General features: G+C 33.8%; 2 protein-coding genes across 7 annotated transcripts; both read left to right on the top strand.

The window, feature by feature from the left end:
- Positions 1 to 749: 749 nt before the first annotated feature.
- LOC108340292 (E3 SUMO-protein ligase SIZ1) lies at positions 750 to 13,499 on the top strand. 6 transcript variants are annotated; one of them, XR_008249129.1, is made up of 18 exons: positions 750 to 913; positions 1,037 to 1,157; positions 1,836 to 1,916; positions 2,111 to 2,153; positions 4,348 to 4,420; positions 4,640 to 4,802; positions 4,972 to 5,102; positions 6,087 to 6,155; positions 7,144 to 7,231; positions 7,320 to 7,395; positions 7,558 to 7,631; positions 7,754 to 7,861; positions 8,715 to 8,876; positions 8,960 to 9,064; positions 9,143 to 9,223; positions 9,319 to 10,546; positions 12,066 to 12,173; positions 12,595 to 12,734. XR_008249129.1 is itself a non-coding variant. In XM_052878328.1 (18 exons), the coding sequence occupies exons 2-17, from the start codon at positions 1,134 to 1,136 to the stop codon at positions 12,720 to 12,722; spliced, it is 2,634 nt and encodes an 877-aa protein (XP_052734288.1). In that variant the 5' UTR covers positions 751 to 913; positions 1,037 to 1,133; the 3' UTR covers positions 12,723 to 12,751; positions 13,290 to 13,499. The 6 variants fall into 6 exon arrangements, 5 of the variants coding, with proteins under 5 accessions (XP_052734288.1, XP_052734289.1, XP_052734287.1 ...); XM_052878328.1 differs by lacking the exon at positions 12,066 to 12,173 and adding an exon at positions 13,290 to 13,499 and having other exon boundaries at positions 751 to 913; positions 12,595 to 12,751; XM_052878329.1 differs by lacking the exon at positions 12,066 to 12,173 and adding an exon at positions 12,831 to 13,201 and having other exon boundaries at positions 751 to 913; positions 12,595 to 12,723.
- A 3,006-nt stretch (positions 13,500 to 16,505) lies between these two features.
- LOC108340426 (nucleolar complex-associated protein 3) lies at positions 16,506 to 25,039 on the top strand. The gene is made up of 12 exons (XM_017577814.2): positions 16,506 to 16,908; positions 17,753 to 17,922; positions 18,018 to 18,211; positions 18,907 to 19,115; positions 19,220 to 19,322; positions 19,566 to 19,729; positions 20,575 to 20,713; positions 20,990 to 21,303; positions 21,467 to 21,796; positions 22,807 to 22,946; positions 23,068 to 23,165; positions 24,256 to 25,039. The coding sequence occupies exons 1-12, from the start codon at positions 16,754 to 16,756 to the stop codon at positions 24,730 to 24,732; spliced, it is 2,493 nt and encodes an 830-aa protein (XP_017433303.1). The 5' UTR covers positions 16,506 to 16,753; the 3' UTR covers positions 24,733 to 25,039.
- Positions 25,040 to 25,416: the final 377 nt, after the last annotated feature.

Raw genomic sequence — 25,416 nt, 5'->3', positions numbered from 1 at the left:
TGATATCATATGAGAAATAGTTACTATATAATTTTTTTAATTATACGACTACTTTTATAAATTATATGTTCCATTTAAAAAAAAATTAATAAAAGATAAAACTGTCAAATTAAATTAACACAACAAAAAGACACCAGTAAAAACGCGCTTTTAAATCAATTTTCAAATTAATGGTAAAAATTAGGTTTAAGAAAAATTAACAACATTAACCAGATTTAATTACGTGTCCTCTCATATAACTTACATTTAATAAATCTTACATGAGATATATCATATATGAAATATAGTTTTAAATACATAGGTCAGTCAGAGGATGATTAAGCATCGGTTAGGTGAGTCAATGGTCAACTCAAGATTGAGAGTACACAAATAAAACAGAATTCTAAGTTAATTTAATTTAAACCTAAAAAAGATATTTTCAAAAATAAAATTGAACTTAAATTAAACATAAAATACCCATTTTTTAAAGTAAAAAGTGATTATAATTTATAAAAAATTCAGCAGGAACTCAAAATAAAAACAACTATATGAAATTTTGGATGATTCTAGAACACCTATTTAGTTGGAATTCATTGATGTGTTCACCTTACTCAATATTTATTATTATTATTTATGTAGGATATATGGTCGACATATGCTTCCTGTGCACGTGAGCACACCCAACCCGAACCCGGACGTGTTGCAGCAAAAACTGAATTGGATAATCCGCAATGGGTCCGAATTTTGTAAGTGGAGAGAGAGAAAGATATTGGTTCTGGTTTTTGTTTGGAGTCACCACGGTCAAAAGAACACGCAAAGCAAACCACCCACCCCAACACAACGCCACACAACACAAACCGTGTGCAACACAAAGTCGGTGTTAACCTCCTTCTCTTCCAAACCCTAATCGCCATCCGCAACCCTCCTTTCTATGGTCAGTCATTCCTATTCGCCGCTTCCTCCTTCGATCAATCTATCTTTCTTTCATTTCCAATTTCGACACTTCCCTAATTGTCTAATTCTATTAATTCTTATTTTCTTAATTTGATTTTAACAGACTGAGTGCTATTGGGGCCGCTATGTGTTAGCTTCGTCGATTTTTGGTTTCGTGATTATCCTGATTCTCTTTCCACCAAATTATTCGGTTTGATGCCATGGATTTGGTACCTAGCGTTAAGGTATACCACGCTTCTCTCACTTTTTCACTTTATGGACTCTAACACACCTTCTGAATTGATGTGTAGATACTACAATTGATCACTTTTTTTTTTCACTAGAATTCATTCGGAACTAGCTGATTGTGCACGGGATTGCAATTTGACTTTGTTTTTAACTTTTCAATAAATCATTGATGCAGAACATGACTATGATTTCTTTTGGTGATCAGAGCAGTTTGTGAGATTTAGAGATTAAATATGGTAGCGAGACAATTGTTTATTTTTGGAACTGTTTGTTTGCACGGTCAATGGAGGACTTTTCACGGCATAACGGGGCCTTGTTCAATTATTGGATTTGTATTTTTTTTATAGGTTTGGTGATGTATTATTTAGTTATTCTGTGACTGGTATTTTTTTCCTGTGATTTTAACTGCTCAGTATTCTGATTTGATATTATTTATGCTGTGATAGATTATTTTGTGGGCAATGTAATTCCATAGTTGGATAATCTTTACTTATTCAGTTTTTGTCCTGCGCTATGTATTTTTGGCATATAGATACACTTGAATCTCATTTGCATCACTTCTGCAAACTTCAGTGATATATTTGATTTCTTTTTGTGTTTATATTTGAGTATTGGGTTCTTTGTTGTGTTAATGTTGGACTTTTGCGATTATATTTTATGATAATCTCTTGTAGGAAAAATTGAACTATTTTCGTATTAAAGAGCTCAAAGATGTGCTCACTCAGTTGCACCTTTCAAAGCAGGGGAAGAAGCAGGTGAGATAATAAAAATAGTACCATGTCTACAGTTTTTATTTGAGGTTTTTTCTGTGATGAGTCCTTTAGGCTTTTACATTGTTGTTTTAGTATTTTAGGTTGGTCTCCATGTATTATTTCCTTTTAATTTCTGGATTTAGATTGCTATCTTGGAGTTTTGGTATTATGTAATGATGCCGGTGTTTCTTTCGTAGGATCTTGTTGATCGAATATTATCTGTGCTCTCAGATGAACAAGGTAAAATTATACACATGCACACACACAACTCGACCTTTGGGTCTAATTCTATCTAATACATTTAGTTTATCTTCACAATGTTTGTTCGGGTTGTGATTGTGCCTGTACATTGAAAATTTACACAATATATGCTCATAGAAATATGCATTGAATCTAGTTGTTAATCACACACATTAGTGCTGTGATCACAGGGTAGCGGAAGTGGCACCCTGACCCTCTAAATGAGCTGTTTTGATGGTAGCCACATGTTTTGTGGTCATTTTTGCCACAGAAGTGGAGGCATGAAAAGGTTTTTTGTTCTCTGGTTAGACTGACAACGGTAACTTCCTGTGAGGCAGAGGTGATCTCAATGACTGGTTTGACAACCTCTAAGCAAAGAGTGTTTTCTGCCTAAGTATGGGGCTGTAGTAGGATTTGGACACGTTTTGCTTTTTCTGAAAGATAGTGGATTACGATGTGGCAGCTGATGGTGAAAAATGGATGTTGGACCTGCAACCCAAAATGGGTCACTCTCCATCCCTAGCAGTCCTACAATTGTGGAGGGATTTTTGTGAATAATCGTATTATATACTTTTATGTAACCATAGAGTACTCTATAAATATTTAAGAATATTTTAAAATTTTAAGACTATTAATTCTCAATAATTATATATTATGCAATATTATATATTATGTAATAGTGACATTTACATATGTTCAGAGGGGTGAGTTGCGTTCTACAGTGGATGCCTATGCAATGTTCATAGTTATAGTAGCACAGGGAAACTCCTGACTGAAACTTCTCAGATTGAGCTCCTTGCACAAGTAAAAAGAGACTTAACATTTCAATTGACAAAGGGTCATTTCGCCTATGAACCAATCCGATGAAGGAATTATATTCCTGTGGAAGACCAGCAAGGACTGTACAAATTTGTTATTGATAAGAGACAAGATTTAAAACAGCTAGAAGTGATTCCACAACTGCTTTGATCTGAAGTAGCTATTCAAAGATTGATATATTTATTTGATATCTTGGTGGTACAGAGTTCGGTTCATAGTTGCATGGCTTTTGCTAGCAAATTTTCTGAAAGTAATTATCAATTTTTCCCACACTGTACACGAGTGTTTGCAACCAATTATTTGAGTGATAATTGATTCAGAAAAAAGATGAAAGAAGCCAAGAAAAGAACATCTGATCTTGAATTTCACTGATTTTTGGTAGTGTTCTGAGACAATATTGAGCTCGCAATCAGTTTCTGGTAAAAACTTAGTTGGGATCTGAGGGATAACTTCAAAGCTACAAAGATGATGCAATTTGATACTGCTTTAACCTGCTGTTTCCATAGCAAGAAAATTTTACCATCAAGCTTAATGGAGATCGATGCATAAGGTGGATAGTGCAGAAGAAGACAGTGTGTGGATTCAGGGTAGTGGTACCATCAAAGAAGAATCTCTGACAGAAGGTTCTGGAACTAAAGGTTGAGTTTCCATTAGGCCCCTTGTAAAAAGGAGCTCTTAATACCATGTAAGAGCATAGAGAGGGGTTTCTGCAAAAGTTTTAAAGCCTAATAAGTATATTATCGTTTCAAATGTCGGTACAATATATATATATATATATACACAGAGAGAGAGAGAGAGAGGGAGGGAGGGAGAACCAGAGTTCTAACTATCATACTGAGTCAGCATGCAACTGGGTTTTTCTAAAGGGGAACTATTACACATATATGAGCTGTGTGTGTGTGTGTGTGTGTGTTTGTATATATAAACAAAATTTGAAAATAAATAGTATAATAATTGAATAAAACAATTTAATATTGAAAATTTGAACATAATATTAAGTTAAAAGAATATTAAATATCATTGAAGAAATACATTTTATGTTGTATATTAGGGTATAAAACAGTTAAGAGTTGTTTAATTTGCTCCTATATTAATTCCCTTTTTATTGATGCTGCTTGTTTTACCCTGGGCTTGTATATGAACCCCAAATTTTATTTATTTCACTTCTATCATTTTTGTATTTAAAGCTGGTTTGTGATTTTTCTATATTTTCTGGGAATTATTGCCCACTTTGTGGTATAGTTCAGTGAATCATAATGCATTTGAATTCTTGTGCATCTTATTAAATTTAATGATTTTTATACATGGAATACATTCTCATGTGATCTTTCCTCTTTCCACTGTTAGTTAAGCAACTTGTTTTTCTTCTTCCCAGTTTCAAAAATGTGGGCTAAGAAGAATGCTGGTGGAAAGGAACAGGTGGCAAAATTAGTTGATGATACCTATAGGTCAGTGTTAGAAACGGCACTCTGTATTATATTTTTTTCTAGCTTTAGTATGCTTCGGAAACATGCAGTCACACTTGGCTGAGTTCACGTAAATGATCCGTTAACTTACTATTAGGTCTGGTTGAAGCTAGTTATAGTGCTCCATATTTGCTGTAATTTCTTGTCTCTTGTTTTGTTAACTTTTATTTTATTAACTTTCGTTTATTTCCTATTTTGCAGGAAAATGCAGATATCTGGGGCCACTGATCTAGCATCTAAGGGACAGGGGGCATCAGATAGTAGTAGTATAAAGGTGAAAGGTGAAATTGACGATTCCTTCCAGCCAGATACAAAGATTCGCTGTTTATGTGGAAGTAGATTGGAAACAGAGGATTTGGTCAAGGTGTAGCATTAGATATGTTTCTTTCTTTATGATCTAAAGAATTGTATGCATCTACAACAGATAGGATTTATTTAGCCAATATGATGATCTGGCACACTTTTCATTAGATATCCAATGTGTTGCTCACATATGATTATTTTGGAATTTCATTTTCCTTGTCGTATTGCAGTGTGATGATCCAAGATGCCAAGTGTGGCAGCACATCAGTTGCGTTATTATTCCAGAGAAACCTACAGAAGGCATCCCACCAGTTCCTGATAAGTTTTATTGTGAACTATGTCGTCTCACTCGTGCTGACCCGTAAGTCAATTTTTCTTTTTTGTTTTATCTAGCAGCTAGATGTGAAATAATGATTTGTTTGAAAGTTTTCCCTCGTCTTAATTTTTTATTTTTAATTTAATGTTAAAGAGTTTGTCTGCTATTTTCTTTGTGGTTGATATTATTTGCTTATGATTTACAATTTTTCAGTTACGATACTCTGTTGGTACCGTGAACTGGGCTCTATAGTTTTGAGATGATACCAAATCACAATATTGCAACTTTTCAATGCAATGTTTGTTTGATTGATTCAGTTGTTCTTATATGGCAACAGTATTGTATCTTTAGTTTGTTCAGCAGGTTAGTTGTAGAAAAGATATTTTTCAGTAAGTTATAAATTTATAATTAATTATGGAAGTAAGTTTTGTTTGGTATATTAGTTTTAAAGTGATTTGAAGATATTTTTGTTTGGATTGTCTAAACAAATAAAAGAATTACCTTGTAATCATATATTAAGGGCTATAAGTTATTTCTTGTGGTTAGTTTACATTAAAAGTAATGAATTTGTTGGGGTATAAAATGGGAAAACAAAAGTTAGCTAGAAAATACTTTGATAGTCTTTTACCATGAGCTCCTATATTTTGCTTTTGATTGAAAAGTTTTCCCGCTTAGGAAAAGGTCTTCTTATTACTGATAAGTTTGTCGATCATTCTAGCTTTTAGCTTTTTAGAAAGCCTGTGCCTCCACAACCCCACAAAAATTAATCATATCCAAACATGTATCTTGCCTTTTAGTTATGTCTAGAGGTACTCTTTACAGTGTGAGTTTCTGTCTCAGATTATTGAGTTATATGCTTATTATCAATTTGGCTATAATTTTTCTGTTCTGTTTATTGGATGTTCTTCCTTCATTTTATCTTGTTATATTCTGTCATTATTGACAAGGATAGTCTATGCATCCTATTATTTAGTATTTTTCTGTTTTTTTGCCAGTTAACTTTGCACCTTCTTCTGTTCTCTGTTGCAGATTTTGGGTTGCAGTGGCGCACCCTTTACTTCCTGTGAAGTTAACAACAACCAGTAATCCAACTGATGGGTGAGTACATTGTGTGGGTGTTATACATGGTGTAATTGATTTCTTCATCTTACAAATGGAATGTCTTGGGATTTAGATGTACCTTTTGTTGCTTAACTTGCATGTAAGAGAATAAGATGCTCATCATTCAGGCTTGAATGCTTGTTTCTTTTATTTGGAGTGGTGTGTCAATTTCTAATTTTTTAGCACAAGTGCAAGTTCCTTGACTTGATGATAAGTTTTTTTGCTTTCTTTGGATGATTTACGTACTATTTGTAGGGGTTGTAATGTTGAGGCAGTCTACTATGCATGTTTTGTTAATTAAAATTCTTTAGCTGTTGAATTTTGTTTAAAGTGACATTGCTGTTATATGGCGGTTGCCATGGCAAATTCTTTTGCCAATCCCCATAGTCAACTTTGGAGGAAGGCTTGCTTTTTGTACTACCATAGGTTGCAATGGTATGTTTATATTGTTGAATTTTGGCCTTTAACCGTATTCCACAATTGATAATACTGTTCTGTGGTTGAATTACTCTGGAAAGTAACCTATTATTATTAAGTGCATGTTTGGACTAAAGTTTGCAATCTTAGGTACGGTTAAAATTTTGTTTGCAAACTGATATTGAGAAGGCAAACCATGTCTTGCTTGTCCAAATTTCAAAGTGCAATTCCACTTTTGAGAGTAATCACACATGTCACATAATTCAGTTTACTCTCCAAACTGAGTTTGGAGCATCTTAAACTGATTACCAAACATAGCTTAAGAAGTGAAGACTTTCTCCTTTTCTTTTTCTTCTTTTCTTATTTATTTTTATTTTTATTTTTTTTTGCATCTCTCCGTGTTTGTCTAAGTTTTTATTAGGTGGTGCTAGTCTAGTAAACTTCATATCTTTCCAATACAAAAACTAGTGACCCCGTGAAATAATTATCTAGTCTATGTTTAAAATCTAATTTTCAATGTGGCTTTTTGCTTGACTAACTTAACTATATTCCTGTTTAAATTGTTCAGAACCAACCCTGTGCAGAGTGTGGAAAGAACATTTCAGCTTACTAGAGCAGACAAAGACTTGGTTTCCAAACCAGAATTTGATGTTGAGGTTGGTTCGGATTTTCAGTTCATGTTGGGTTAATGTATATCCTTCTGTGCAATGCTTTTACTTATTTATTGAAAAAAATGACAAGTAGGCTTGGTGTATGCTCCTAAACGACAAGGTTCCGTTCAGGATGCAATGGCCGCAATATACAGACCTGCAGGTCAATGGTATGTTTGAAGTCGTGCTATCCCTACTATTAATGAATTTGGTTTCATGTTGGCAGTCTGGTTTTACTTTTCACAGAATGTTATGCACCTGGAAGCAGTGCTTTTAAAGTAAGACCCTTGTAGTGAAATCTATTTCAATTGGTTTGACTTTTATTTGTACAGGTGTTCCTGTTCGAGCAACTAACAGACCTGGTTCACAGTTGCTTGGAGCTAATGGTCGGGATGATGGCCCAATTGTATGTTTTGTGTTATTTATAGTTGTGAATTGTATAATTATTTAAATTTGCCATACAAAAGTTCATATACTATTATTTGTGTTTGATTTATTCAATATCCTTTTGTATTTCTCCTTTGTCAGATCACGCCGTACACAAAAGATGGAATTAATAAGATTTCATTAACAGGATGCGATGCTCGTATTTTTTGTCTAGGGGTTCGGATTGTTAGAAGGCGCAGCATGCAGCAGGTGGATTGCATTCTAAGCTTGACAAATATATAAGCTAAATATTTTGAAGTACTGTTGGTTTCTTAATTTAGCCTTGTGATATTGGAATGATAACGATTGAAGTATCTCCATGTGTGATATTGGGCCTGAATTTCAAATGTTGGTCCCTTTTAGTTGATTTCTTCTTAAAACTTGACAAAACTAAGTAGGTTTATGGTTATCTTTCTTGTCAATTTTGAATAGCACCTAACCATACTTAACCGAGGTAGATGTTATGGAAAACTTCAAGAAGTGTTGCTTCTATTCTAAAGCAAGCTAAAATATTTTAGTTTTTTTCTTGTAGTTTCCTGGGCATTCTTTTTGGTTCAAAATTGTCTGGCTTATGAGATTTTTTTTAAATAAAAGAATGCTGATTTTTTGCATATTGATAAATATTACCGAGGTAGATGTTATGGAAAACTTCAAGAAGTGTTGCTTCTATTCTAAAGCAAGCTAAAATATTTTAGTTTTTTTCTTGTAGTTTCCTGGGCATTCTTTTTGGTTCAAAATTGTCTGGCTTATGAGATTTTTTTTAAATAAAAGAATGCTGATTTTTTGCATATTGATAAATATTACTAATAAATAGATCTGGTTTGTGTTTTGACCAAGTTTGCTGGTTTTATTTTTGTTTTGTGTCTGGTTTAACTCTCCGTCCATTGGTTACTAACACAGACTGGAAGTCTGATTGACAACTTTTGAGCCAACCAACAAGTCTGTATTTAGATGTTGGTGTTGGATTTTGGTTCCTACTTTCTTGTGAATATGTTTTACGAAAAACTGCTTCCCTTTTGCTACTGTTACAAACTTATTTAATATTTGATGCTTTGTTTTCTAGATCCTAAACTTAATTCCTAAGGAGTCTGATGGTGAGCTTTTTGAAGACGCTCTTGCACGGGTGTGTCGTTGTGTTGGGGGCGGAAACGCAGATGGTGATGCTGATAGTGACAGTGATTTGGAAGTGGTTTCAGATACTTTCAGTGTCAACCTTCGTTGTCCTGTATGGTTTTCATTAATAGATGGGTTATTTGGCAACTCATGAAGTCCTACTAACAGTTTTTCTATATTTTGGCGAAATTTTAGATGAGTGGTTCAAGAATGAAGATTGCTGGAAGATTCAAACCTTGTATTCACATGGGTTGCTTTGACCTTGAAGTTCTTGTGGAAATAAATCAACGATCAAGGAAGGCAAGATTCCAAATGTTGCATGATTTGTCTACTCCCCTCTGATTTTTTTTCTGCTGATGAACTGAATTGTTTCTACAGTGGCAATGTCCTATATGTCTCAAAAACTATGCTTTGGAGAATATCATCATTGATCCTTATTTCAATCGCATCACTTCTATGGTAGTTATTTAAAAAATTAATAATAGTTTCTAATGGTCATAATTTTCTATTTGAAAAAATATGTAGCCATTATTTAATTTGATTTGGTGGCACAGATGGTAAATTGTGGCGAGGAAATTACAGAGGTTGAGGTGAAGCCTGATGGTTCTTGGCGTGTGAAGACAAAGGGTGAAAGTGAACGCCAGGAATTAGGGAGTCTAGCACAGTGGCATCTTCCTGATGGATCCCCATGCGTTTCAGCTGATGGAGATTTCAAGAGAGTGGATACATTGGCATTGAAGCAGGTCAAACAGGAAGGGGTTTTTGACACTCCAACTGGTTTAAAACTTGGCATCAGGAAAAATCGCAATGGAGATTGGGAAGTCAGTAAACCTCAGGGCACAAACACGTCTTCTGGTAATAAATTGAAAGCAATTTTTGGAAATCCCGAACAGGTTGTTATTCCAATGAGCAGCAGTGCTACTGGAAGTGGCCGGGATGGTGATGATCCTAGTGTAAATCAGGGTGGTGGCGGGCATATTGACTATTCCACTGCAAATGGCGTTGAAATGGATTCTCTGTGTCTCAATAATGTTGATTTAGCATATGACTATACTGGACATGGCACTTCTGCTCAGGTGGTTGGTGCAGAAGTTATTGTTCTTAGTGATTCTGAAGAGGATAATGATCTCTTGGTATCTCCTCCAGTTGCGTATAGGAACAACCCAAATAATGCTACAGATGGTTATTCTGTACAGCCTCCTGTAATGGTTGATTCGTATGCTGAAGATCATAATCTTGGTGGAAATTCATGCTTAGGACTCTTTCCCAATGATGATGATTTTGGGATACCTTCCCTGTGGTCTATGCCTTCTGGAAGGCAGGCTGGTCCTGGATTTCAACTATTTGGATCTGATGCAGATGTATCAGATGCATTGGTCCATCTGCAACATGGTCCTGTGAATTGCTCGTCATCACTAAATGGTTATGCACTAGCTCCTGATACTGCTTTGGGATCTGGTGGTATCTTGCAAGATTCCTCTGCTGGTCGGTTGGATGCTGATTTGAATGGTGGTTTGGTGGACAATCCATTAGCATTTGGTGGTGATGATCCCTCACTTCAGATTTTTCTCCCCACTAGACCAGCAGATTCATCCATGCAGAATGAATTGAGAGATCAGGCAAATGTGGCTAATGGTGTCTGCACTGAGGAGGATTGGATATCCCTTAGTCTTGGAGGTGGTGCTGGTGGTAATAATGGTGATGCTTCTACTCAAAATGGATTGAATTCTAGACATCAAATCCCAACCAGAGAAGTTGGCACAAATACTTTGGATGATACTGGTTCGTTTCTCTGACCTTGCTGAATCAGAATATTCATTACTTTTTTTACTGAGTAGCTGGTGGTGATTGGAGCACTTTTTCAACGGCGAGAATAATAAAAAATATTAGTGAAGCAGAATTGGCCATATTCTTTTTTTATGCTTAATTGACCATGCTTTTTAAATTAGTAAAAGTAAAAGAAATAAATAGTTTTTTATAAAATAAAAAGTGTCCCCGTTCCTTGTTATATATGTAAGAATATACCATCCAAGATATATTGGAGTGTAGATTGATGTGACATTTTATCATAACAAATTATCAAATAATTTCATTTAAAATATAAATTCCGTTACGAAACACAACATTTAGCCTTGAAAATTTAAGGTCTGGGAATATTTATTGCACATCCTAGTAATACTTAAAAGGACAATTTGGTTGACGGTTTTGAAGTTTACCAGATAGTAAGCCTATATATTTGAAATATTATAGTTTCTAGTTTTATTATGACTATTCATCTTCAGTCCAAAAGGGCTTATGTCAGCAAAACCTTGATAAGTGACATGAAAGTTTTTCAATTTTGTAAATAAATATATTACTTGCGTATCTTAATTCAAAGATTTAGTTTAGCTGTGTTCATTAAATACATGTTATCACACCCTTCATTAGAAAGTATTTCTATTATCTTTCTGTGTTAAATTATTTGTTCTTGAACCGTTAGAAATAAAATCAATAGTTTGAGAATGGTTCACGAGTTTCTCTTGGGAGTATCACTGTCAATTATCCTCAACCCATATTATGAAGGATGTTTTTGGATTTCAAGCTGGATTAGACTGATTTTAAGGGATGACAATTCATCTAAGATATACATATATATATATATATATATATATATATATATATATATATATATATATATATATATATATATATATTTATTATATCATTAGATATGTTTTGGTTCAAAATCTAAATCCAAATCAATCCAAATTTATTTGGATTGAATTATTTTGTTTTAGAATTTCTAATTATGAAAAATCAGAAAAAAATGTGAAAATCAAATTTTTACAAGAATACATGTAGTACACGTTTTCCCTAATTCATCTAAATTTTCTAGATTCTAAATATACAGGCAAATAGATTGTCAACAATACAATAAAAATTCAAATCTCCAAAGGAACATTAAATTTGGCTCAGATTCAGTTCTTAAATATAGATTATACACATTTTTTTTGGGTATAATATCATTTTGATAGTATACATAAAATTCTAAAATCATCCAAAATTGAGTGCATAATATTTTGTTTGCTCATATTTTTTAGTTTATAGTAGATGTTTAATATTCTCAAAACATCTTTAGGCGAATAAAATAAGCATTTACATTTATCTACATATTGTGGACAATATATGCATTCTTAAAATTTTATTGGCTTTTCTTTTCTGGACACCTGCGTGCCTCTGCTATCTTTTTGTCTCAATCATAAGTGGAATATATTAAGTCTTTTGAGATGGTGGGTTTAATTCTTTCATGCGTGATTTTTAGTACATTCCTAAGCTTCATATCAAGTTTGTTTGAGGGGCTATGAAGGAGGATTGGGAGCTGGGTATTCAGTTTCTTTGCATCGAGCACTGCTATACCTTCTGTTAAATGGTTAGAAACCTTCAAATGTTTAGTTGTGGATTTGTCAAGATACATTATACGGCTGTGTTAATCTGCTGCTGCATCATATCCTTGTGACAGAAAATTGATTTTTTAGAACTCTACTCCTAAAATCAGTCAAATGCTCATAATTTGCTTACCCAGAGGAAAGTATGAATGGTTACTTTAATACTAGATAGTATCGAGCATGTTAACCTCTAAACAAAGTTGAGGAGGTCAGTGTTCCTCATATCTTTCATGCATTTGCATCTTCCTCATTTCTCCTCACTTTCCTCGTTGTGTTCGGTTCCCCTTTTCTGCTCACTATCTCAGATAATTGCATTTTTACTTCTGAGATACTGACTATTAATGCAGTTTTGACATTTTTTATTTTTCCGTTACTTTTCTTGATTGGTTATTCCTCTCTATGCAGCTTCTTTACTCCTTGGGATGAATGATGTCAGAACTGACAGGCCAGGTAGGCAAAGGTCAGATAGTCCTTTCTCATTTCCTCGCCAAAGGCGTCGCTTGTACCTTTCTATTGATTCAGATTCAGAGTAAGGTCAGACCTTGTGTCTCAAAAACTTTAGGTACTCTTCTTAACACCAGATTTCGTATTTATTAACTGAAGAAAGTTGAGAGGCATTTTTGGTCCTCATGAAATGGCAGTTAATACATTTATGTGGTCTAAGGCATCTCTGGTGGAACAGAGCTACAAGTTACCCTCCCAAAAATGCTTGCACCCACCCCATCGACAAGGATGTTGGTCGTAATGATTCTTTGTGCTTGCTATCTAAATTGTCCTTAGGACATGTTTGTATACCAAGCTGGAGCTATTATTCCCATCAATTTTCAAAGAGGGTGTGCTGGGGGTATACTGCTGCTTTTATTGTATAGTTGTTCATTCGAATATGGTAGTTTAAACTTTGAAATTTGGTGGGACATTATATCAGCATTTTTGTCTCTGCGGAGAGCAATAACCTGTAAATGATTTAGCCATATCAGATCCTACAGTTAAATCAAAGATATTGTTTCTTAAATTGGTCATTTTTCTTGAATGTTATGTTGTTGATCATGCCTCATCACAATTTGACGTTGATATTTATTTATTTATTTTATAACATTTAGCCATCAGATGTGCCTCCCTGCCTGACTACGCCTGAATACATGTTTTGTTTGCACGAGATTGATTGGAGAAAGAAGGACCAGGACCCTCTCCTGCATCTTTCCTTTTTAGCCATCGGATGTAATCGCATTTAAGGTTTCTTATAATATCTTTATATAATTAATAACTTTTGTGGTGCACACCTCAAAAAGAGAGATGTAGGAAAGGAAAAAAAAATATGATTTCTGTAAATAAATTATAAGAGGGTTGGACGGATAAATTACTGTGGACACTTTTCTTAATACAATTTTTTAGTAGTATTTTTTCATCCACAGGAAATTGGTCAAAATAATTTCATTACTTGTATTAATATTAATCAAATATATCAAAGGGAATAATTTTATAAAGCATGTAGGGTTGTTGTATTATAAAAATGAGATAAATATTATAACTTATCCAATAATATTATAAGCATTAAAATGAATCCCTTAGAATTGTATCCAAGGTTTATCCAGTTGTATTAGAATTATATATGGATTAAGACCTTTTAGGAATGGTAGGTATACATGTTTTTTTAGTTGACATGATTAACATTCTAAGGTCTATAAATTATTAAGTTTAGTATACTTTTTTTCTAATTTAAACAAATGAAGATGATTAAGTTGATCATGTAGCACTTTAAGATTAGGAACACAAAACATCCTTGGACGAGATTCAAAATAATATAATATGTTGGTTTTGTATCCTTCTTCAATCTATTTTTTCGAACTACGTTCTATATAACAAAAAATTTGTAATCGAAACTACTTTAGAATGAAGGAGAAAGACAAGGAAACATGATCAACTCTTTTTTAGGAGATTTTAATCCATTAGCAAGAGTTATGAAATGAAGCTTTTCTTGAAAGGAAATAGAGAAAAACAAAGGAGTATTATCATAAATGTGATCAGAAACACCTGAATTAATTACTCATGAATTTTGATATTCCATGGATTGAGAAATGCAGGTTGTGGAGATTGAGATGGTTGTGCCAAGTTGTTAGACTTTAACCTTAGATACTCTTGATATTCATCCTCGGTAAACTTAGAAGTGGAAGATTCAATCTTCGAAATATTGACGATTTTGGAAGGGAACCTATGTAAATAGTAGCAATTCTCTTGAGTGTGATTCATCCTTTTATAGTACGTGTATTAAGGATGTCCCTGACCTTCTCGTCCTCCTCTTCCTCGTGTAGCAATCATGACAGATGATTCTGCTAGTTCATGTGCGTCCTGAGTTTGAGGTACGGGGACACGCAGAAGGCAAGTGATCAATGTTTCCATGGAGGAGACCTCATGATTAGTCAGAAGTTGATCTTTGAGATGATCAAAATTAGGATGTAGAGCATGAATGATTAACACCATGTAATATTTGTCTACTTTCTTCTTAGTATCCTCTAATGAGTCTGCTTCCAAAAACATCTTAAGTTCTTCGATAATAGATTGAGCTTTAACCATGAAGAACACTATATCATGATCTGCCATTTTAAGAGATGCAAGTTTGTTTGTTGTGTCATAAAGACGTTGAATATCGTTGACATAGATACTTTGAGCTTTCTTCCAAAAGGAGCAACAAGTTTTGAAATCTCTCAGATATAAGAAGTTTGGGTTCCACTGATTGCCATAACAGAGAGCACAATTGAAAATATGCTTGTTTCCATTGGTCAGCTTTATCAACTCGTGCATGACTGCCATCATGCTCAAGGTGATCACAATGACCTTGACCAAGAAACCACATCTCAACGGCAACCGACCAAGATAACTAATTTTTTTCTTTTAACTTTTCAAATGTGATGGAGGGACTTTCGAAAAAAGAGATGACATTGTCAGAAGCCAATTCGAATCAAGGGATAAAGAATCTGAAGGAGAAACCGCAAACCCTAGGTGACTATCGAAAGGGTTTCGTCTAGACAACAGAACACGGTTCGAAAGGGCAACATAGAGAGAGGAGAGGTTGGCGACCAATATAGAGGTGGCGCGATGGCGTTTCGGTAAGGAGACGACGAGGCGTGAGCAACACAAAGCTCCAACACCGATGGAGTTGACTGTCGCGTGGAGAGGTGAGGTCACCGGATGAAATTGTTACAGTGGCCAACGACGGACAATGGCAGAGGATGTTGGAATGACAGGGAATAGAGGTTAATAGTGACAAACTTTATTCACAACTTTTTATAGTGGCAAAACCGTGTAGAAGATGGTGGACAACGACAAATGATGTTGGTCTGATAACAACTTTAGATTGAAACTGTAAAATAATTCTCGAGAGATTAAAAGATTCCTCCTATTCTCATTCTATATATAAGAAAGTTGTAAATATATAAGAAAGTTGTGATACAAAATACATAAATAATCATAAAAATAATATGATTATAATAAATAGAATAACATAGAGATAAATATAGTAAAAATTCTAATATTTTAAATATAAATAAAATTCCATGAATATCATTAGAACATATAAATAATGTTAATATTAATCTAATCAAATAAAAATTTGTTCTATCTTTCCAAGAATATAAATATTAATGAAAAACTGTACATGCAAACAGTAGGCTATCCCAAAATAAGAAAAATGATAGAACAAACTTAAAAGGACTATATATGATATAGATAATATCACAAAATAAAGAAACAAATATTACATTATATACTCTCAAGAAATTAGGTAATATAGTACCAAATTAGAGCATATTTTAAGCGTAATATCATTTTTATTGTACTTTAGTTGACATATTAAAAAGTAACAGATCAAATCAGGAATAATATCTTTTTTCTATTTGTTACTTCATTTGCAATAAAAAAAATTTACCTTTTGTCAATATGGATATAAGTTTAAAAAATATATGTAAATATTTGAAAAGTTACAAATATTTATAGATAAAGTGAATATTTAAAAAGATTAAATTTTTAAATTAAAATTTAAATAAAATTACAAAAAGTATATTAAATATAAATTTAAATTAAATTTAATCTAATAAAATATAAATTAATTTTAATTTTAATTAAATTTAACTTAATAAAATATAAACTATATTCTCATTTTTCATCTTTTTCAAATAATAGATTATATACTTATATCTAATTTGTTATAAATGGATATTAAAATATCCATTATTATTAATAACAAATATTTACGAATATGTTCCAAATTTTATTTGGATATGTACATATAAAAAAAAGAAGAAAAACCTGCATCGCAGGGTTAATTTACACAACCACACCAGCCGCATGCAATTTCTTTTATCAGTGGCCTTTTACAAATAAGTTTGCCCCAACACGACACTCTGTCCCCTTCCTGTTACTTCCGCCGCACCCTCTTTTTTCTTCTTTCTCGACCATTCCACCGCTTCTTCTCCTTCTTCTCAACCTCAGCGTACGCCGTTGGCCCGAGTCCTCAAGCACAAACCACCTGAAGACTCTGACCACGCTTCACGAACTCCCTGACTGATCGATGGGAAAGAAGCAGAAAGTCGTTCTTCCGCCGGACCTTCCCCCGGAGGTTCTAGACGACGAAGTTGAGGTTTCCGACGAAGACCTCCAATTCATCAAAGAGAATCGCAACTATGCCTCCTTGCTCTCCACCTTGGACACCCATTCAATCACCAAGTTCGACTCTTTCTTCCAACCCTCTGTCCTTTGTTTTCATAACATTTTATGGCGCCCTTACTTGCAATGCTACATTTTTGTGTAGATTGTTACCGAAAGTTTCGAAGCTTTTGTCACGATTTATAAATAGGGAAAATTATAAATTTGCGCAGTTTGCCTCTCTGAAACCTTTTGTTTATTGTCTGCTTTGACTGTTTAGGTGCATAATTTGGGGAAATAGCTGAAAATTTTATCTCGCCGTTTGTCAAGATGGAAAACTTATCTTTCAAATATATCCATAGCAATAAGCTTTAGAGTGACAAGAACTTTTTCTGCTTTTTGCTTTAGAACAATTTTATGGGTTCTTGTACTCTGACAAACTTGAGCCTGCTATTTTAATTTTTAGGCTAAGCGTGCAACTGTTACTTGTCTAGTGTGTAAATGTCTTATTGTATCTGTTTAGTCTATGACAGGAACCCATGCAATACAGGTATAAATTTGTACTATAGATAGAAAATGAAACTATTAGAGAAGAGAACCCTGTAATCCCAGAGCATGAGCTCCTGAGAGAAACTATTTCTCTGCCTAATAAAAAGCTACTACCCAAATTTTCCCTACATATCTCTCACGTTCCTTTGTATGTAACCTCACTTCTACTCTTCTATCATTATAGCTAACTCTTTTTCTTCCGTATTTCCACCCAAGATAACTCTGGTGGGCCCAGAATAGTTGGCCTTCTGGTACCTTATACTAGGTTGCTATGATTCTATAGAAATATGAAATTTATCAGCTTATGTCAATGTGTATTGTGATGAGTTTTATATGATAAGGTTACTTACGAAATGACATTCTCACACATCCTCAGGCATGTTACGCGGGTTGCTGATGCCAAAGACGATGCATTGGAGAAACTTTATGAGAAACGCATGCAAAAAAATGCTCTCAAGAAAGAAAAAGAAGAAACTGGTTTGCAGGTTGATCGTGTAGATGCTCTTCCAATCAAGACATTGGATGGAAAACTCCATTACCGGACAGGTATCTAGTGTTCAAGATATGCATTGCTATCTCAAGATTATTCTTTATTTTTAGACCTTTTATCAAGTGCTTGGGTTCTCACAACAATTCTGCAGCTTCAAAAGCCGTATCAGAAAATGATCTAAGTGAAGAGGGAACTGCAGAGGATGCCATTGCGGATGAAGGTATGGTGAAGCTAACTAAGGCTGAAAAGAGAGCCAAACTTAAGAAAATGAAGAAGGAGGCCAAAAAACAAGGGAAAGAAGTGGCTAAAGTAGAAGTGGAAGAGACACCACATGCAGCAGTGCTGGTATTATCCAATCAAATTAAAAATCTTTTTAGTTTTTTTATGGTTTCTCAAATCTCATTTTCTTCTTCACATCTGATACCTTAACAATTTTCAAATGGAATGCTTTGTTAAAAAAAAAAATACAAATGGAATGACAACAAAGGTAAATTTTTTCTTAATTGATTCCATGCAACATTCACATTTTGAAGTTTCTGATGAATAATGTGTCACATTACTATAATACTAGCTTGCATCCTGCATCCTCGTGTCCTCTGACAAGTTGTCAGCCAATTGAACTTTTAAGTTAATCTAATGCTAGCTTTTATGTATTTATTTTTTTTGTGTACAACTTAACTTTTTATGCATATTTATCTTTGATATGTATCATATATTTCAGCTGTTATACTGTTATATTATATGCCCATAATGCTGTCCACTTGTATGATTTAGAGAAATGATATCCATTAAAAACGGATAAATGATATCAGTACACTGTTGTTAATTTATTTTCATGTATGGCTCACTAAGTAAAGTGTGTTTTATGATTGTTATTTAATAGGATCCACATTCCACAGAAGTCCACCTACTAACTGTATTTTCATATTAATTGTAAATATCATATATTATGTTGAGCTGCCTACACCTTTTACAAGGCTAAAAATTATTGAACTAGATATTGTGCATAATTTTTGGTATACTGTCTTGACTTTGTTTAGGCTGAGGTAAAGGAAGATCTTACAGCTGAGGAGACATTTGAAAGCAAGAAGTGTAAACTTGCAGAATTGGGGAATGCCTTACTTACAGATCCAGAGTCCAACATTAAATTACTGAAAGAGATGGTGCAATTATCTAAAGATAACGATCATACCATTGTTAAGCTTGGACTTCTATCCCTCTTGGCAGTTTTCAAAGATATTGTCCCTGGGTATTGCCTGATAGTTATATATTATAATGCACAGTTTATATGTAACGATATTATGATTATTTTTGCTTTGAAAATCAACATTAATCCTATTTTTAATGTGGCAGTTATCGGATCAGGCTTCCTACTGAAAAGGAACTAGAAATGAAGGTTTCAAAGACTGTTAGAAAGATGCGTTATTATGAGTCTACTCTTCTTTCAGCATACAAGGTTCGCATTCATTCTAAAATGTTATGCAACTTACTAAGATTCCTTTATTTAACTGAATCATAGTTATTCTGTTCATACATATGACTTTCAGTTCCTGAGCTTTCTATGGTGGTTGTTTCCTTTTTCTTGGACCTACTTCATTGGTCAATTTTTTTAAGATATATTGTTTGAAGTTGTTACAAAATATGAACTTTGTTGATCTATATTCTGCTAAGATGTATTTTTTTTTGTCAACGTTGTCAGGCATATTTGCAAAGGCTGGTAGCCTTAGAGAAGAAGCCTTTATTTCAACATGTAGCAGTTCGTTGTATTTGTTCTTTGCTTGATGCAAATCCCCATTTCAACTTTCGTGAAAGTTTGTTGGATGCTACTGTCAGAAACATAGGCTCTACTGATGAGGCTATAAGGTTCTATTGTATATTCGCTGTTGATGATTCTTCATTATGTTAAGCTTTCTTCTGAATTTTATGGAATTTCCCACGGAAAACATGAAATTAATTTTGTAAATGTTATTCTAATTCATCAGAAATGGAAACTATGTATGCTGCCATTTGGGTGATTAGACCAAAAGTCTATGGTAATGGGGTTCTTGTTGGATTTAAAATTGTCTGTGATTTACTGGTCATTGGAATTTATAAATGTAAAGAAAACGCATTTTCTTTCTCAATGGAAGTTCCTTTGAGTCCTTTGTTAGTGTGTTCAAATTAATTTCTTGTGATTGAGGTGGTTTGGAGTGGGTATATACAGAATATTTTACCAAGTATTGAAAACCATACCTTGTCAAAAAGAGTTGTAGAATGTTATTATTTATGAGGTTGCATTTGATGGTTTAGCTTAACATAATTGCATCTTTTGTTGACTTAAACAACTATTGTGAAGAATAATACCTGCTTGAGGCGTGTAGTCAGTTATGAACTTTACCACAGGAACTTGTTGCCAAGTTGCATAATTAAATACCTTGTTTCATTCCATGATTCTATGTTGCGACATCATTCGCTCTCCCCTGGAAGCTGAGTCAGAAACTCAGTCATACTTCTAATTTCAGTTTCTCAAGTTGTGGAAAGACATAATGTATTATTTACTTAGCTTTTGTTTTTAACATTGACCCCTGAATCTTTTTGGAAGACAGTACTTTGCGGGTTGAGTTATTTTGTGCTTAATATGGATACTGATTTTTTTCTTTATTTTATTTCATGATACTTCCTAGTTCTTGCTATATACCTAGTTGAAGTTTCTTGTTTCTTTTCAACAGGAAAGTTTGTTGTTCCACGATTAAATCACTCTTTACAAATGAGGGTAAACATGGGGGTGAGGTCACTGTTGAGGCAGTTCGATTGATTGCCGATTATGTTAAAGCTTACAATTGCCAATTGCACCCAGATTCTGTTGATGTACGACCCACCCTCTCGATAATTGTATCTTTTGTTTGAAATCTATACTTCATCGTTTTCCTGTTTCTTTAAACAGTTTCTACTTCACTTTTTTTTTGTGGTAAAATCAGTTTCTATCATTTTAGACATGTTTTAATAAAAAAAAGGTTTTATCTTTTAAAGGGCACAAAACAAGTTGTGTCCTGTTGTTACTTTAGTGAAACCTATTTTATTTTATTGTGTGGAATGTTTGATAGAGCTGTTAAGTAACGTTTCTTCTTTGCAATACCTCTTCAGGTTTTCTTGTCCCTTTCATTTAATGAGGATCTCTTGAAGTCTGGAAAGACAGAAGAGGATCAGAAATTAAAAGATAAGAAAAGTAAGAAAAGGAAACACACTGATGCATCAAATCAGTTGATGGAGAATGATAGAAAGAAAAGTAGGCAAGAATCGATTTCTAAGACAAGAAAGGAGGTTGAAGCTGATTACAAGGCTGCATCCTTTGCCCTGGATGTTATGGAGAGGAAACAGATGCAAACTGAAACACTCTCTGCTGTCTTTGAGACGTACTTTCGTATTTTGAAGCATACAATGCAGTCCATCGGTGCCAGGTGTGTTTTATATTGCGTGTATTTTACTTTATTTTTTTTTTATATTTTGTTGTGTCAATATTTCGTGCATAATTTTTGTTTGTGTTGATCATTAAGTTTTGAATAATAATTAATCACTTTCAGTCACGATGGTTTGATAATTTTCCCTCACTTTTTTGCTCAGGCCTGAAGCTAACGCTGGGGCATTATCTGCTGCAGTGGAACCCCTCCCTTTGCTTGCTCCTTGTCTGAAAGGACTGGCAAAATTCTCACATCTGATTGACCTTGATTTCATGGGTGATCTGATGAATCATCTGAAAGTACTTGCTTCTGGAAGTAGCAATTCAGGCAACACTTCTGACAAGTGTTCCAAATGTTTGAGTGTATCGGAACGTCTCCAATGCTGCATTGTTGCCTTTAAAGTGATGAGGAACAATCTTGATGCCCTGAATGTTGATTTACAGGACTTCTTTATCCATCTTTACAATCTTATTCTTGAATACAGGCCAGGAAGGTTTGTTTTAAAATACAATATCCTGAAGTCACCATTTTCCTTTTTTCAACGTTTTTCCCAATGACCAGTGTTTTTTTCTATTGCTGAAATTCAGCCAGACATGCAGGATAGGTCATTTCTGTTGCTATGATATTCGTGTATTTGTTCTTGTGTGTTGTCTTTCATGCTAATTTACATTCATTAGTATGTATATGTTTGGAGATCACACATTGAATAAAGATTTGACAAAATTATAGCATACGACCTCATTAGTATGTTTAAAATTCACTTTTTGAGATAGTGAGAGTTTATTGTGGTGAGATTTGTTGAACTTATCTTATCACTTGCAATCAGTTCTGCTATCAAAACCATCCTTAAATATTTATTGCTAAACCGGTGCAAATTCTTTGGTATGAAGGGAGTGTGATAGAAATCTGATTTTGTGAAAGTGAATTAGATTTAAAGTCTTCTTTTTTAAGACGTAATTTTAGTAACTACAGTAACAAACTGGAGAACAATACATCCTTTGGGTCCTGGCTACCTTAAGCTTTAAGAATAAGTAGGTATTAGAGTTTTCATTTCCGTATGGCTAGGAATTCAGTCTTATCTGCCCTCATTTTTCTAATTAAATTATAGTTTTAGCCCAAGGTAGAGTTTGCTTGCATATATTGGCACCTAAAGCTCCAGCGGCCTTGTCATGAATGAATATATTAGAGAAATGCAAATAAAAATTACTAACATGCTTTCACCTAACTTCTTGTGCTTTTAGAATCGGTTAGTTCTTTTGATATATACTTTTGTTGGAAAACTGGTCTTATTCCATATATGCTTGATGCGGACACACACATGTGCATCCAATTAAAGCATGGAATGGAAACATAAAGTGCTGTTGAATTTTGTTTTAATCTTTTCAAATTTATTCCTTGTTTCAACTTTAATGTGTACAAGGAAATGCACCTCATTAGCAATTTTTCCAGTTTAATTTTATTTTTTTAACTTGTTCCAGTTCCTGCTTTATATTTATGAAACAGAGATCAAGGAGAGGTTTTGGCAGAAGCTTTGAAGATAATGTTGTGCGATGATAAGCAACATGACATGCAAAAGACTGCTGCATTTATAAAACGATTAGCAACATTTTCACTGTGTGTTGGATCAGCAGATTCCATGGCTGGTATGCTCCATCCTTCTTATCCTTCAATTTCATATGCACTACTATTTGGTATAAGAAACTGGAAATATTTGGAAAAGAGAAACTTACTTACGTATTTAGTTATCCTTTGAACCCATTTCAGCCTTGGTCACCGTAAAGCATCTCCTTCAGAAGAATGTCAAGTGCAGAAATTTGTTGGAAAATGATATTGGAGGAGGCTCTGTTTCTGGCACAATTCCTGTAAGCTTCTGTCATTGTTATTTGCATGCATTAAGTGCAGAATCTTTGCTTCGTTTTTTCTCCTCTTTTTTTTATAGCTTGAGAAATTTAATTAAATATGGACAAGAGGGTGGTCAATAAGAGTGCTGATGTTATGATATCTTTTCAAGGATATAGTTATTGTAGATCTGAATCATCTAGAGGTATAGCTAAAATAGAGTCTCTAACTGAATGCAAATTTTATTTTATAAGTTGGTTTTTGGAGTTGATATAAACTTAAACTCATATTCTAAGATGATATTAAAGTTTATGACTAAGTTTGTTGAGTCTATCACATCACTCGCAATTGTTTTGTTTTTGGATCAAGCACAAATATGTAGTGCTATGCTCAAGATGTCCAACCCTCAACATAAGGAATGTGTTTAAGATCTTACATTGTCTAGAAATATGATTTAAACAAATAAGTAGGTATAAACATCACAGTTAATCCTAAATCCACATTTGCAGAATAATGTAAAAGAAATAAGGAAATTGAACTGGGTATTACAAGACAGGGAAGTCCTCCATTCCTTGTAAATGTCCATTAGTGATATTCTCTTTTAAATGCATGTTTGAAGTTGAATTTATACAAAGTTAAGCATAAATTTTACGTAGGATATTCAGAATATATGTTGCGTAAATAGACAATCTTTTTTGTTAGACATATCTGGTTACATTTGCATCTGCTAGGTTAAATGCATTTGGTCGTTCCTGTGTTTCCTTTCAGTATGTTACTAGTTATTAAGTTACCTTCAGCTCTATGACAGTAAAGTGCACTGCACTTATTTTTATGGATTGTGGATTAGCTTATAGAGTAACAATACTAGATATTTTTGTTTTGAGACTAATGATAATGAAATGACAAGAGCATGATATAATTATATGGGAAAGGGGAAACAAGGGAGCATGCTTCCTTTATATAAAACATTCTTTGAGAAAGTAACTGGGTATGAATTTTAAGTCGAAGTATGAAAAAAATGCAAAACTTGTGAATTTCATTGCAAAACATTCTAGTGTGGAGCACTCTTTTATGTCTCTGTTTTTATGGATTGTCTCACTCTTCGGTATGCAGAAATATCTACCACATTCCACAGATCCCAATTTAAGTGGTGCCCTTGCCTCGGTACTTTGGGAACTCAATCTTTTGTCCAGCCATTATCATACAGCTATATCAACACTGGCCTCGGGAATTTCAAGTATGAGTACTGCACATAACCAGGTTCTTTTATCCAAGTCCTCTCCTCAACTAGCTTTTAAGGAAATGTCTCTGGACCAAGAATTATGTTTCACACAACAAACTGGCAGTATAAAATTAAAAAACAAGAGACGAACAAATGGCCCTGCTGCATCACTTTCCATTGGTTCTACAACTGTCAAGAGTTCATTTGATGACAATGAGTTGCAGAGGAAACTTGTTTCCCATTTCATGGTTCATCATGACATCAAGGAAAATGAAAGGTTGAGAAAAGAGCTGGACAGGACTGCATTATCGCTACAGCTATATGAACAATATAAGAAACAAAAGAAACAATCAAAACCAAGGAGATGATCAGCCATTGCATTGTGATGTATGGCCCCATAGGTTCTAACAATTGTTGCATCTTATCTTCATTGCTTCCGTAGCGTCCACTTTTTAAGTTATGCAGTTACAGTTCTTCCCCACTTGAGATTATGTGTTCCTAGCTCACCTTCAATTGAATTAATAGTAACAATTAGAGGCTTAGGAGTGTTAGTGATATTGTATTGTTATTTATTTGCCTTTTATAAATCGAGAGTGGTTTAAGGCGCAATCAATTTTGTAATATTGCCTTTCCTTTGAAATGAAAATCGGATTTCACTACTGTATTTTAAAGACACATAGTCAAGTGTGTTTACTATTGAATATTGGTTAAATATAGAAGTTGGTTTGGTAATTAATGGTGAATGTATACTGTCTTGTTCTTTTATGTTTGAGAGCTCTGAATTAAATCTAAGAAAATTAAGCTTCCGATCTTAATGAAAGGAAAATTCTTTATTGGATATTTGTATTTTACATACCTTTTGATAGCCAGAAAGGAATGCTTTATTACTCATTTTTCTGTTTTTTTCTCTCTCACGTGTACACGCTTTACGGTTATTTTCTAAGTCGATAATATGCTTCGTGGAACTGATAAAAACTTATTAATGTAGAAAACTCATCGGATATTTATTTTTAGTATTATTGTATTATAATGGATTAAATTGGTAACATAAA

Source organism: Vigna angularis, chromosome 5, assembly GCF_016808095.1.
Source record: "Vigna angularis cultivar LongXiaoDou No.4 chromosome 5, ASM1680809v1, whole genome shotgun sequence".
In the NCBI taxonomy this organism is placed as follows: Eukaryota; Viridiplantae; Streptophyta; class Magnoliopsida; order Fabales; family Fabaceae; genus Vigna; species Vigna angularis.
This window is presented reverse-complemented; position numbering and strand designations above follow the sequence as displayed.

Excerpts from the sequence above, each read along its gene's own strand:
- LOC108340292 (XM_052878328.1), top strand. The coding sequence starts at position 1,134 with ATGGATTTGGTACCTAGCGTTAAG. Across the intron at positions 7,232-7,319 it reads AACCAGAATTTGATGTTGAG|GCTTGGTGTATGCTCCTAAA; the intron begins GTTGGTTCGGAT and ends AATGACAAGTAG. Across the intron at positions 7,632-7,753 it reads GTCGGGATGATGGCCCAATT|ATCACGCCGTACACAAAAGA; the intron begins GTATGTTTTGTG and ends CTCCTTTGTCAG.
- LOC108340426 (XM_017577814.2), top strand. The coding sequence starts at position 16,754 with ATGGGAAAGAAGCAGAAAGTCGTTCTTCCGCCGGACCTTCCCCCGGAG. Across the intron at positions 18,212-18,906 it reads CACCACATGCAGCAGTGCTG|GCTGAGGTAAAGGAAGATCT; the intron begins GTATTATCCAAT and ends GACTTTGTTTAG. Across the intron at positions 23,166-24,255 it reads CTGTTTCTGGCACAATTCCT|AAATATCTACCACATTCCAC; the intron begins GTAAGCTTCTGT and ends TTCGGTATGCAG.